This window comes from Talpa occidentalis, unplaced genomic scaffold (assembly GCF_014898055.3).
Source record: "Talpa occidentalis isolate TD23 unplaced genomic scaffold, MPIMG_talOcc4v2.1 talOcc4.3, whole genome shotgun sequence".
In the NCBI taxonomy this organism is placed as follows: domain Eukaryota; kingdom Metazoa; phylum Chordata; class Mammalia; order Eulipotyphla; family Talpidae; genus Talpa; species Talpa occidentalis.
The window spans coordinates 35,903,152-35,917,786 of NW_023603184.1; the positions used below are offsets into that span (position 1 = coordinate 35,903,152).

A 14,635-nucleotide genomic window follows, 5' to 3' on the forward strand; every position below is an offset into this window, starting at 1 on the left:
CACATGCCACTGAAAGGGAGCTCTGGTGAAGCGTTTCCCAGAGACAACCCAAGGACCCCGCTCTCCGAACCCAACATCCCCAAAACCAACTTCACAAGTGTCCTTATAACAAACCTGCCCTCTTGGATATAACTGAATGTCTTTGTCTCATGCGGAAACTGCCTGAAAGCTGCTGAAAGGGGAACTCCGGTGAAACTTTTCTCAGACGAAACCCAAGTGAAACGTAGGGCAAGTTAGGGATAATCAAGCAGCCTCCAGGGCAGTGCAGGGACTTCAGGAGAGTCAAGGAAGGCTCCAGAGATGAGGGCAACAAAGTCCAAAGGGGACGAATCAAACACCCCAGGACTAAGGTCAACAGGACATTCCAAATAGAGGACAATGAAGAAGAAAGATGAGGGCTGGGACGCGGAGACTTAGTTCTGGGCACAGAGACATTTAGGCAGTGAGTGAGACCACCGGGAACTAACCAGTCACAGAGAGACTGGTGGAGACCTGAAACAACTAGGGTAAAAGGTGTATATTCCCGGAGGCACCGCTCCACTTCGGCTTCCTTCCCCACCTTGGCCTGGCTGCACCCGCCTGGGACTCCCACTTTATTCTGTCCCTTTTCTTCTCAACAAGCTTTTTCTTTCTCTAAACAAAGCTGCCTCTTCTCCCTTGCTTGCCTGAGCGTCTGTGCAGGTCCTGCTGTGGCTTCACCAACCTGTGACTGGGACTCAGCGCTGCCCCTGCAGCCTGGGATCCGTTCCTGGCTGGGAGACTAGGCCTGAAAACCTGCAATTCCGGTATGGATTGGAGGAAGGGACTTTCTACCTCTGAAAACTGGGGTTCTGTCTGTCCTCATTAAGGTGCTATTCAAAATTATACAATGGAAAGGAGATGTGGGCTGGTTCATTCTGAATAAATGCCAGTACCTGCCCAAAGCCGAGGTAGCCTTTCCTTTCTTCACTCGGGCCTTTGAAGACTCCTCTTTTAGACTGCTTTTCTGTCAGCAAGAAGTCTTCAAACTGCCCTCCCTTCCTCATCAAAATACTTCGGCTTCCTATGTGATGGAGGACAGGAATAGGAAAAAACTGAAAAGGAGATGTGCCACAAGACCAGAGCATGACTCACAAAAGGGGAGGTTTGGGTGCAAGAAGAAAATAACACGACCATTAAGCAGCTGTAGAGGTCAGACCCTTAGGCACCAGTGCCTTATCACAAGGCATGAGACCCAAGCAGGATCAGATGCTACAGGGAGTAGAGCACAGACCTCAGGGTAAAGACATGGAGATTGGGCCCACCCTGGAATCTCTGGTCCCTTTCTCTTGTTGCCCAGTTATCTAACATCAGCAACAAACAGGCCACTCCACAGAGGAGTGAGCCCTCCCAAAGTAAAAAGGACTATATCAGTGCAGTCTCTGCACAGTCTCCGGGCAGCACTCCCACTGCCCAAGTGTGAGTATGCAGATGCTTCTTTTCACCAACTCTCTCCCTCCGCAGGGCAGCAGCCTCCTGCCTGCCTGTGGCCTGCACCATGCTGGGGCTTCTCTTCACTGACTTCCCTCAGCGGAGGACGCTCTCCTCAAGGCTGCCCGCCTGCAACCATGCAGGCCTCTCTCAGAAAACCTGTCCCTTTCGGGGCAGCTTTTCCTGCCTGCTTGTGTCTGTGCAAGTGTCTCTTACTCTCCCGTCCCTTTCCCTAATAAACTTGCCCTTTAAATAGAACTAACGTCTCTGTCTTGTGGAAGGACTTGCCTGGGAAATTCACCACGTGTCGCTGAAACGGGAGCTCTGGTGACACCTTTCCCAGAGTGAACCCAAGGACCCCGCACTCCAAAACACTGACTCCAAAAAAGACATCACTGTGGACAAGTCAGACTCACCCAACTTCTTCAGTTTTTTCATCTGAAGCTTCACACACTTTGTACTCCACTAACTACTCAGTACACCTTCACACACCAATGAAGTAGTAATTCCTTAAAGCAGAGGGAAGGCAAGTCAGGGGCAGGGTTGGTGGGGTTTACTTACCAGGCCAGGACCTGTAGCGCAGTGAAAAGGAAATGCAGAGAAATGGAGTAAAAATGGAAGTAAAATTCTGGGAGGCAGAGAAGAGGAACTATGATGGACTAATAGGAAAATGACCAAGCTTTCTCTGCCCAGTTTTTAGGGGCTAAAGGCTACATTCTTAATCTGTTACAGAGCAGGGAGAGGGTACCCCAGACCCCGCAAACCTGCCTGCTCTAAATAGGTTCTGCCATCCCCCGCATCAACACAAAACATGGGACTTTAATGGGAAGGAACTTTAATACAATTAGGAAACAATACAGGGAAGACAAAGAATATAGTTTTTAAATCAAGCACCCAAAGTTACCCGTCCCCTTGTGGGTAAAAGTCCATCCAAGCAGGACTGGCCCAGAGCAAGGCCCCAAAGCCTGCCCCAAGTCTAAAGCATCTTTGGGTGGGGACCCACAGAAAAGGATCAGAAACCACCAGACAAGTCTGGAGGGAAAAGGACAAAATCAAATCAGGACAAAAACCACCGTTGTCTCCTCCCCACGGTCTCTCACCCACATCTGTGTCACCCAGTCCAGGACCAAAAGGCAAGCACAGTTTCCTCATGTTGTTAGGGGGAAAAGGCAGTCCCAAAGCAAATTCCATACAGGCTTTGTGGACTCCACCCCCACCCCAGGTCAAAGCCAAAGACACTGGGAACTCCAAATCCCATCACCACCAAAGGGAAGGTGGCTGGGACCTGAGGGTGGGGTTAAGCAGCCAGGTGGATACAAAAGGCAGACACGTGGGCTTTGGGGGCTCTCTCTCCATTTTGGGGCCCTCGGCCAGCTCGCGGCGTCCGTCTAGCTCTGAGAGTGACTTTGGGGTTTCCAGGTCGTCGGATCGGGTAGGACGCATTAAAGACTTTATTTCCCTATTTTCTCCCTGAGTTGTACATTTTCCTTATTTCTTTTTCTCTTGTAAATAAACCTTTTATTAACCCTTTTGCGTGTGTCTGTAGTAGAGTATTCATAAGTCCCTTTAAAGCGCGCGGGTGAGGACCCACAGCCAGGAACCCGTTTAATATCGGGGTTGCTCTATAACAATGTGTCTCTCGCCTCCATGAGCCTCCTCCAGGTCTCCTTCTGGCTCCATCCTGCTTCCTTCCTTCCTCAGTCTCCGCTGCAGCTTCTCTCCCTGCTCAGATCCACCCTGCTTTTGGGTGGGGGAGGGAACCTGGAACCTCCCCTTGCCTGGGGCTACCCTGTTACAATTCCTGTCTCAGTTCAGCTCTGGGGATATTCTAATGGTTCTTCAGGTAATCCTTCTTGGAGCACTAGAGGTAGCTAAAGTGTATAATTTTATACACACATAGATTAAATACATTATTTCCGTGTATCTGTCTGATGTTTCCAGACGAGATTAAAATTTGAATCTGTGTACTCAGTGATGTAGACCCATATGCCAATTCAAATACTGTAGATTTTATTTTTTAATTTTTTTTTAAGATTTATTTATTTATTTATACAAGCACTGGGTACAGTCAGAAGCTCGGGAGGGTAAGAGAATTCACCAGAGCCAGAGCAGGGAGCAGAACAGGCAGAGGGAGCAGCGGGTGGCAGGAGAGGTCCACGCGCCATGTGGGATCATAGTCCGGCAGCCAGGGATTGAACAGCTGCTGCAGAGGCCGCGCGCAACCTCGCAACCCAGCGCTCAACCGCTGCACCACCAGGGGAGGCCCTCAAATACTGTAGATTTTAATGTAGTGTTTACACATGTTGATTTATAATGCTGCATACTTGACACATAGCATAATGCAATGATACTTCAATAAAAAATAAAATAAAAATTTACCCAGTTGTGTTAAATCTGTCTCCATTAGCAAATTTTAACCTCACTCATTCTTAGTATGCCTTAAGGTTTTCTCAAATGGGAAAATGTTAAAAACCCTTGGGACAAATGGGGAGGTATTTCATTAGAGTCCTCTCAAAGCAGAAGATGTAATGATTGGAGGGGAATCAGAGAATCTTAAGGAGGGGTTACTCCCACGCCCCCAGTAACTCAGAACATGGTCTGCTGGAATGTGGAGACTGATGATTTCCTCAGCTCTGTTGAAAAATTGTGTGAATTGTGAATTCAGGTTTCCTACTCACCCAGGTTTCCAGGAATCACTTGACAGGAACTGATATCTCTCAGCTAAATCTAATATCTCACATGAGAGTCCCATGATGTTAACCAAGGACATGTAGTAGTTCAGGGACTCACAGGGAGAGGAGGAATTCTTGTCACACTCTCTCAGCTACCCATTCCCTCCAGTTCAGTCACATAAAGTACATAAAAAATACATCTATTAATATCTCTCCTTCAACAGCTATCTGGGTACAGGGGAAAGTTCCCTCACCACCGTGAGTTTTTCTGAGACTGGATGCATAAATGAACATCAGACAAATTAGTATGAGAAAAATACCAAATTTAATAGCATGTATAGAGAGAATTATACAGCAGGAAATTCTAAAGTAAATGGAACACAGCAGGGCTTATATCCTATAATAATGGACTTGAGTCACCAGGGAGAGAGTAAAGGGTTTCACATCATGAGGAAATGACTTCATATGACAGAACATTCATTGCCTTTTAACTGTTTGCCCTTCCTTAAGATAGGTTTCTCCTATTAAAAAAAAATATTTCTGCAGATATCCCTATACTTAGGAAACCTTAAATCTTCGAGTAATGGTAACATTTATAGAGGCATTATTGCACTGGGTACAGTCAGAAGCGCGGGAGGGTGAGAGAATTCACCAGAGCCAGAGCGGGGAGCAGAGCAGGCAGAAGGACCAAAGTACACTGCTGAGGGGAGCAGCGGGCGGCAGAGAGGTCTGCGCGCCTGTGGGACCCTCCTCCGGTGGCCGGGGGAGCCGGGGATTGCGGGCAGCTTTCTCATATGTTTCTCTCCACAGGTGTGACAGGTATTGAAATGCCTACCCTGGATATCTAGGAAATCCTATCTAACTTTTGGGGGTAGGGGGTAACATAACTACAGCACCATGCTCTCTATCTTCAGTATGAACATGGGGGTGGAATCCGTTCAGAACATCATCCACTGGCTTAAGAGTTTGCTCCTTCCTGTTCTTCTGCCTCTGGCCTACACCCCAGTTCTTGTATGCATAAATAAATACAAATAAATCTTAAAAAATAGAAATTATATATTCTATTTCAATGAAAAGCAAAACTAGTAATATTTAAAGTGGATTAATATTCATTCTTAATATTCATGATTTCAACCCAGAGAGAAAATTAGTAGATACTAATCTGGATCAGTGCTCATGTTCTAGGAAATGAGAAATCACAGAATTTTATCATTTAATTGCTGCAAATTTCTATCAGTTCAGCCTCAGTCTTGCTATTTCTAATGAGAAACTGAGTCCAATTAAAGCTAGTTTAAAAAGGACTAGTAAGAAGCATTATCACCCTGATAATGAAATTCTGTCTGATTTCAAAGCCTAGGTTTTTAACCATTCAGAGTGGTCACTCTCTACATCATTTCACCTGCAAGAGCAGCCTGGTCATGACAGAGCTCACCCTGGCTCTAGCCATTACAATGACTGCCCGTGTTCGTTGATAGGTAACTAGACTGAGCATACACCTCTACCTCCTGGCACCTGAGGTTTCCCATGGTGTGCCCAGCTTCTTCAACAGATGAGCACCTTCTGGCTTTGCCCTCCTCAACCAACATCCTAGGGAAAATGGCTCTTGAAAGGTCAATGCAGGAGGTGGGAACGCAAAAGGCCACCAGGAAGGCTACCTGGGGGCAGGAATGCAGAAGCCTGCCTAGAAAATTCAGACAATGAACCCCTCTCCATTGTGCTAGAATCTTTTCCCACCTTGCAAACCCAGTCTCCCACCTGACCTTGCCTCCCCCTGCCTCCCCCTGGCAAGGTAAGCGACTTCACCCACCCCCACCTTGGGTCCTTGAATTCCGCCCAGGGTGCAATAAATTTTGCCTACCTTTAAGAAAGCTTGGCCTACCTCTTCTTTTCTTTGCCGCGCAGAATCTTTCAGCTCCTACGTTTTCTTTAGGGACATACTCAAATACAGAGTCAGTTCTAATACTGCCTCTTCCACTCATTAGCCATGGGAGGCTGAGCACTGACTCCTACTGAGTCCCAGGGCAAGTTAGGGTTAAGTATGCAGCCTCAGGCAGGGTGCAAGCAGGGACTTCGGAGACTTAAGGGAGGCCCCTGAGACAAGGCAGAGAAATTCAGGAGGCAAGTGCTGGCAGTAAAAGTAAATTTTAGGAGACCTTGGACAGGGAGGTAAACTACTAAGATAGGAGCTGGGAAAATGGGCACCTCTGCCCAGAGGAGTATAGCCCCTAGGAGGAAGAGCCAATCACAAAACAGGACGATGAGATTTAAGTGGGGGGGATGGAGGAGAGGTTTAATTATCCCTAGACAGGCCTTCATTGCCCCTCCCAAGTACAGCATACTGGGAAGTTCTTGCTTCCTTCCTTCAAATAACCTTGTCCTTACTTTCTTAAGGTTTGTTTCTGATTACTCATCTAAAATGTCTGTGAATTCCTTTTTTAAAGTTTTGTGGGACAAGAACCTGTGGTGGCTCAAGGGCTAAAGTCACAACGCACAGAAGCATCAATAAGTTTATCTATTCTTTCAGCTATCTGTTAGTAATTCCTTCTTCATAGGATGTTTTTGAAGATTGACTGGAATAAAGAAACTCTGTGTATAATTATACCTATGTGTGTACATACAACATACACACACATAGGTACACATTTGCGTGTGTGTGTAAGTGTGTGACTATCCCATTCCCAGCCCAATCACTTTCTTTTTCATCTTTCTGGAGCAAGTTATTACCCCTCTGTGTATTGCTGTGTGCTCTGTGCAATAACCTGCCCTAGTTTACAATGCATATTGTCTAAGAAAAGTGTGTGTTTTTGCTATCTGGTAAATCTATTATTTTTGCTGATTTTGAGGCTGATTAGAAAAGCTCTTGGGGTGATATGTATGGTGGGACACTAAGTGTTTCATCACAGGCAAAAGTCTACCAAAAAGTTGTTCTTTTTGAGAATAGTTGTTCCTAGACATGACCCCCTTTGTTGTGCAGATTTTGGAAACTGGTCCTTTTGCAGTTTCCCATTTCCAACAAAGGACTTCAAAAACTTCTCAGTATGTTTGTTTTCTCTATATTCCACATATAAGTGAAATCATTCATTATTTCACATAGAAGATTGTGGCAGCAGAACTGAGGCTACTAGCGGGGGAGGGAAAAAGGGGGCAGGCACAAAGGGAGAAGGGCACATGGCCCCAGGGAAGGGATGTGGTGTCTGGATGGGGGCTGGTGACATACCTCTGAGATGTGAACCTATTTCCCTAATCAGGTAGCAGGTTGTAAACCAGTGTTACCTCAATAAAGGAAAAAAGAAGCCTGAGTATGAAAAGTTACATGAAACAAGGTTGGAACTGGAGTGATCTTGACAGCAGTTTGGGTGCTTGAAAAATGAGACTTTAATAGAATCAGTTGTTCCAAATGTGCACTTTGTGTTACACAGGACATGGAGACAGTTTAACGTTTTCAGTAATCATGAGAGCAAATATCTACTATATTGTTCGGGACACTGACATGCTATTTACTTTGCACAATTATCTCAAAAGTTAGACTCAATTTAGGGCTTCCCTGGTGGCCTAGGGATTAGTCTCAAGACTATCACCGCTATGACTAAGTTTGCCATCATCGGCCAGGGAGCTGACCTACATGGCGCAGCAGACCTCTCCTGTCTTACCTGCTGCTCTGAAATACAACAGTTCATCTCATAATCTACCTGTTCTGCTCCCAACTTTATCTCTGGTGAATCCTCTCACCCCCCTCATCTCTGGCCTATACCCCAGTTCTTTTATGCAAAAATAAAATAAATAAATAAAAATAACTTGGGAGCAGTTTAAAATCCAGTTTGTGTCCTAAAAAGAAACTCAGAATGTATACATAGTGTCTACTTTGTAAAAGATGAAACAGATTTAAACTCAAACAATAAGTATGCAGAATTTTTCTCAGTGTATATCTGTCTAAATATATATAGAGAGACACACACACATAGACAGACATATATATATATATATATATACACACACACACACATACACTCAGTAAAAATTCTACACATATATACAATTATATATATAATGTGTGTATATATAAATATATATAATATTATAAATAATTTCCTTGATTTTCTGTTGACCGTGGCATATCCTGGGAATCAGACAGGCATACACACACACACAGGAACTCATTAGTCATGAGTGGAGAGGGACTATGGGCTGTCTTAGATAACATGGATGGTGGCAAACAGGCTTTGCCCTGTCTCTTCAAATGAGTTAGAAAGAAAAACCTGGAGAACTGGGGTAGGGAACGAGAAGGTTCAGAAGCTTGGTGGGCACAAGGTCATGGGAGCTGGACAGTCCCAGGGATTGAAATATGGATACGCAGCCTGAGAAAAGCAACATTTAGAGAACTTGTAGATGAGTGACCCATGATTTGTGACATTGAAAAACGAGACAATGCCTGCCTCATAGTCTAGGAACACCCCAATGTGACGAGGATGAACAGGTACAGAAAGAGTCAAGACCTTGGGGTCAGAGGTGGCAGAGTCCTCAAAAGCACTGTACTCACACTGGTTCTGTAACCCTATCACCCAGTAGCCAAATCGAGGTCTGTATCTGAAGTAAACACTTGGATGATTTGTGTTTTGTCTAACACCAAACTTGACATCATGGGCGCGTGTCCCAGAGTACACCCCCAGGAGCCAAGCAGTCTTCTTGGACACATCTACTTCCCAATAATATTTCCCTGAGAAGAAGTATTGGGAGCTCACGATACCATAATTATGATGCTTCATAGGCCAAATTGGCACAGGTATCACTTGTCTCTGATCTTCTGAAAGGTCAAGATTCAAATTCAGATTCACTGGATTCAGTGTAATGTCCACTGCAGGGAAAAAAAAAAAGTATAAGATCAGGTGGCAGATAAGGGGTAGGTTTATCTGTTCATATTGTGAAGAAAGAATTGAGAAGTGACTAAAAATAAACTTGGACTGGGGGAGGGGATAAAAGTTGGACCAGGGAAGGGGACAAACTGTTGCTCATAGATGTAGATGTCTATACACGTATTGTCTATACACATGTTGTCTATACACACAATACTGAGAAAAAGAAAGGTGGGGAGGGAGGAAAGAGTGGGAGGAGGCAGAATATATGGGATGAAAATCATGAGATTTAATCAAAACCACAAACTTCTGTAGGGGATGGGAACACAGTGATTTGAAGTTCCAGTAACTTCTTACCCCAGTAGCACTGGACATGTGTTAGCTCTGAAATGAAGGAAGATTTAAAAATACTGATTAGAAGCAAATAAGAAAGCACAGACAGATACCTTTCTTTCTCTGAGGAGGTGCAGGGGAGAGGGTTTACCAGGAGATTATCTAGAACAGGTGAATGAGAGCTGACCCAAACACCCAGTCATTCTCCCTTAGACAAAATGACATCTTCAATAGCATCTCTTTGTCTCTGAACAGCCTCCCCCTTTTATCCTGACCATGAAACTATGCCAGACACCCAGCTGTGTGTCTGCCATAAGAAGCCTGCATCTGGGGCATCCCTGGCGGTGCAAGGGGTTAAGTCTCAGCACTATGACGCTATCTGTAACTACTGCAGCATGAGTTGGATCCTTAGCCAGAGAGGTGACCCACATGGCATAGCAGACCTCTCCTGGTCTCACCCGCTGCTCCCCTTAGCAGTGTATTTCAATCAATCTGCCTGTTCTGTTCCCCACTCTGTCTCTGGTGAATCCTCTCACCTCTGCACCTTTGGCCTGTACCCCAGTTCTTGTATGCATAAATAAATAAACCTTAAAAAAAAAAAACAAAAACCCTGCCCACATCCACACTCTTGCCTGGGCCCTGCTCACCTCTAAACATTTCCAACATCCCACTCAGATCTGGAGCACGGAATACACTCTTCAGTTTCTTGGAAACAGTTTTTGGCTTCTTTAGTGTCCAGATCTCACTCCTAGTAATGACAAAAAACTCGATCCCACATCTCTTATCTTGTTTCCCTCCAATATCACTGCCTTCTTTTCCTTCCACATCACTGATGCCTTGAGAAGCCTGAGGAGGGGGGAAGGGAGATGCCTGACCCTGGGGTCCTAGGGAGTGAGCTCCTGTCCACCTTTTCACTTACCCTCTGTGTGACCCTGCACAGGTCATCAACTCTAAGAAGCAGTTTCTTCCTCTAAAGATGGAATAATTAGAGGGATTGGAGGGAGGAGCACAGGGGACTGAGGTGATGGTGCACAGGAGCATTGGTGAAGGAAAGTCTATGGGGACTACACCTGGGGGGTGGGGAAGCAAATATTGTTTAAAAATGAACAATGATGTAAAATATAAATAATTAAAAAATATGTAAAAATATATTTCTCCCTCTTGTTCTGTTAAAAAAATATATATAATAATGGAGTAATTTACTCTTCCCTTGATAATTCATGAAAACAATACAAAATTATATAAAATAACGTGAAGGAAAAAGATTTGTTACCTTTAAATAAAAGGTGTTAAGATATAGAAAAATCACTGCATCACAGTGACTCTCCCAAGGAGGGGCAGGAGGGTGAGAGACATGTATTCCCAGGCACATTAGCAGTAAGGCTGTGCATCCTTGCTGCAATGTGGGTCTCTCTTCTGGAGAGCTGATTAATTTATACCTTAGCTGAAGCCTGAACCCCCTTGGGGTGGCTCACAAAAAACATTTGCGTTCTCAGGTTCTCTGAGAAAGGTGTTATGAACACCAAACTGCAAGAAATTTGATTCTGCCAGGTGGGTTGGTGACTTTAGACCACAAGGACGACACTTTCCCACATGAGCTGCAAAAGTGTGTCCACAGGAGGAGAATCAGTATCGATATCAGGGTCAGTCATTAACTCCAAGGCTGTAGATCTTTAATGTTTGAGGCCATCCAAGGAGAATCTTGTAGAATGACCTGGTCTTTCTATTTCCAGGTGAGTAGAGTAGATGTAAAGGAGTTGCCTGCTCTATTTTAGGGCTTGACAAGTCTGCCCGTGTGACAAGTCAAGCACCTACAAAATACAGGAACCAGAGTAAGGACAGAAGATACAATAAATGACTGAAGTCACGGGAGTCTGAAAGCAAAATCCCTTGTCTCTATTATCCTTACTAGCCTAACTCTGGGGCTCTACCCACGAAATTCACTGCCATGCAATCTGGTCCATTCTCAATAGATAAGGAACACTTAAATCTTCAGTTAAGATCACCAATTCAAAATAATATTACATGAGAATTTCTCTACTCTGGAGAATTTTTCTCTCTGATTTATCACCAGATATCTCTCATGGCCACAAACCTTTCTTCATAACACAAAGCACTGCTCCTGGACACTTATACTCACCATTTCATGATTCCACTCATGTCCTAGGAGAAAAAAGAAAACATGAGTCAAAGAGCGTAGAGTACAGCAGGGTCAATAAAAGAAAGAATGGAAAAAAATAGAGAAAATCCAAGAAACCAAAAGTGAATGATTTGAAAATATCAACAAATGAACAACCCCTTAGTTAGATACATGAAGAAAAAATGAGAAGGGAGGCAAATTACTACAATCAGGAATGAAAGAGTAGGTGTAACATTGACCTAAAACATGGAGAGACTGAAATGGAAAATAGAAACTCTGGCAAGGAAATGTCCAGGCCCACATGACTTCACTGGTTAAAGGTTTAAAGAAGAAATACTATAATACAAACACTTTATAAATTCTTCCTCTCACATTAGAAAAGGATGGAATATTTCCTGATTAATTCTATGGGGCCACGACTACTCTGGCACTAAAATCAGACATCACAAGAAGAGTAATCTACAGACCAATATCCATTATGGATAAAGATGGAATCTTTGACAAGACACTAGAAAATCAAATCTGGCAAAGCAGAAAAGATTATACAATCTGGCCCAGTGGGATTTTCCCCAGAAACTCAGGATTGATTTAACATACGAAAACAGTCAATATAATACATCATATTAACAGAATAAAAGATTTAAAAACACATAATAATTTAAATAGGCAAACAAAAATATCTGACAAAATTCAACATCCTTTTGTGATTAAAAACAAAATAGGAATAGAAGGGTGCTTCCTAAGCCTAATAAAAGGTATCTATGAAAAACCTACAGATAATAGCATACTTAATGGTGATAAATCAAATAATTTTTTCTTAAAATCAAGAACTAGACACAAGTCTCTCTCTACTTCCACTCAACATAGAACTGGACATTCTAGTCAAGACAACTAGGCAAGGAAAAGGAATAAAAATCATCTATGTTGAAAAAGAAGAGGTAAAACTATCTCTACTTGCAGAATACATGACCGCACATATAGAAAAGGTCTGCTTTACACAGAGCCTACAGGAAGCCTCTGCTCTTCTGATTTTAGCTCCCAAGTGGGTTCTATAAATCTAAACATCTATCATTGTCTATTGTCTCAATCATGTGTCCATATATGATAGTATTTCCCACAATGAGGAAGATACAGGACACCAACAACTTAGAATATCTAAAATGTAACCAAATAGCCACCAACAATATTGGTTCCTCTCTTATATCTACTTGTCAAAAATGGTACTGCTATTTATTCATTCTCTGTCCCAAACACTAAGACATAATACCAAGCCAGGCCACTCCACACCTTTAACTTCTTTTTTGCCATCTGCATTTGCCATTCTTTTTCTGCCATAATGCAATCACCATTATGGATTCCTTTGCTTTTTACAATATGCACCAATATATGCGGTCTTACAATTAAAGCTACTGACCAGCTATAAGCCAAAGGAGTGTTTTTTACTTTTTATATTAGTATCATTCGGTTGTGCATGAAAGAGAAGTCAACTAAAATCACCGTAATGGAAGAAGAAAAAACATGGCTTATGGCCAAAAGACATCATGTCTGTCACCCATGGATATTTTTTAATTATCCTATGACATCTCAAACGGATGGCACAGAAGGGCTTCCAGGAAGCTCACACCACCAGGACACAGGAGAGAAGGTAACAGACTATGCCCCAAGAGTGTGAGAATGGAGCATCCTACTTACCTGCAGCAACTCCTTCTCTGACCATTCTCTGCGACGCTCCAGATCTGAGATGAGCTCTTTCAGCAGCTGGCTCTGCTGCGCCAGCTCAGCCTCAGCCTCAGCTAAGTTATCCAATGTCTTCTTCTCCTCTTCCTCCAATTTTTGCAGCTCTCTTTGTTCCTCACAGTCCAGGATGCTCCTAAGCTGATTAAATTCTGTGTGTATCCTTTGTCTCTCCATCTGTATCTGATACTGCAAGATTGGACAAGAGAGAGGTGATGAGCCTGTCAGACAGAGTCTACTGAACAAAGAATTAGGAGGCTGGAAAAGGAGTATTTTTCCCAGGAATTCTAGCTAGTAGGGGAGTAGAAGCAAGGGGGTAACTTTTGGGAAAAGCTGCTTTTTATTCTACTATTTTCCCTTCATATCAAAACAGGCCTCAGACTATTTTATTTAGGCAAACTCAGGGAAAAAGGTAAAGCCTGAGAGGTTTCAGCTGTAGACAAGTATCCTCCTATAATACCACTTTTCCAAGTTTGAACTTCGAGGAAAAATTTGGTGCTTTGTCCATTGTTTTCCACTGGAGGTGTCAGAGCCTCATGGGAAAAGAATGGATAACAGAATTCTCTAATCTTCCTCACCATCACGGCATGTGTGTGTGTGTGTGTTTGTGTGTGTGTTCAATTCCAAATATCTGCATGTAGTTGTAGCATATTTGCTCGCTCACCCATACCCAACAGGAAAAAGAAAAGAGCCATGAATGGCTGCCGGACTCATTCGGTGCCAGGGAACAAAAAGGAAGGGGTTCTTTATGACTGGGACCAAAGATTCTGTCAAAATTCTTGCCTCAGAAATCCCTCAGGGATCTGTCTCCTCCTACCTTCCAGGAAATTTTCTCTTCTCTGATGTCAACTTCCAGTTTCTCAGCAACCTGCTGCTCCTTCCTTAGCCTCTTCAGAGCTGCCTGGAGTTTCTCCTGTGAGAGAAGAATCACACAAGAGTCAACACCCAGATAGAGAATAAATGGGGAAGAAGTCAGATTGATCTCAAAGAGACCAGTTTATGGGAACAGATTAGAAATTGGTAACTAGAATCTATGACCTGGGAGGAAATCTGAGGAGGTGAATGTAATGGTCATTCCTGGGTGATGGAAGTCACCAACCCCTCACCAAGAGTAACCTGATTCTCTCTTCCCCAGAATAAGTATCAACTCTACCACAGCAAGGGAAGTTCTCTTCTTTTATTTACACTATTTCCACATCCAATGCACAGTGTTCAACAACAATCATTCTGTGGAGAGGAGCAATGAAGCTAACATTGGGAAGGACTTCCCCAACCCATACAACAAAAGGGAAAAAAGGAAAACCTCTTGTTCTTGACCAGGAGTTTGTGTTTTAGGCTTAACCTTTTCATAAACACAAGGAATGCATTAAAAAGCCCTTCAGGCGTTACAAGCTGAGAGAGGGAAGGAAGCACACATGAAGGCTATTACAAGGCTTGGGACCACGAGGCCAGGGTGT

The 14,635-nt window shown here is 43.6% G+C and overlaps 1 protein-coding gene across 1 annotated transcript in view; it reads right to left on the reverse strand.

Moving 5' to 3' along the window:
• LOC119254981 (uncharacterized) overlaps positions 1 to 14,635 on the reverse strand; it is a 29,484-nt gene that overhangs the window by 14,316 nt on the left and 533 nt on the right. Inside the window, exons 2-7 of the mRNA XM_054699444.1 lie at positions 13,996 to 14,091; positions 13,137 to 13,367; positions 11,445 to 11,467; positions 9,952 to 10,052; positions 9,329 to 9,355; positions 8,410 to 8,973 (exon numbers count right to left, since the gene is read on the reverse strand). Of these exons, the coding sequence (XP_054555419.1) occupies positions 8,410 to 8,973; positions 9,329 to 9,355; positions 9,952 to 10,052; positions 11,445 to 11,467; positions 13,137 to 13,367; positions 13,996 to 14,091 (1,042 nt within the window). The remainder of the gene's footprint in view (positions 1 to 8,409; positions 8,974 to 9,328; positions 9,356 to 9,951; positions 10,053 to 11,444; positions 11,468 to 13,136; positions 13,368 to 13,995; positions 14,092 to 14,635) is intronic.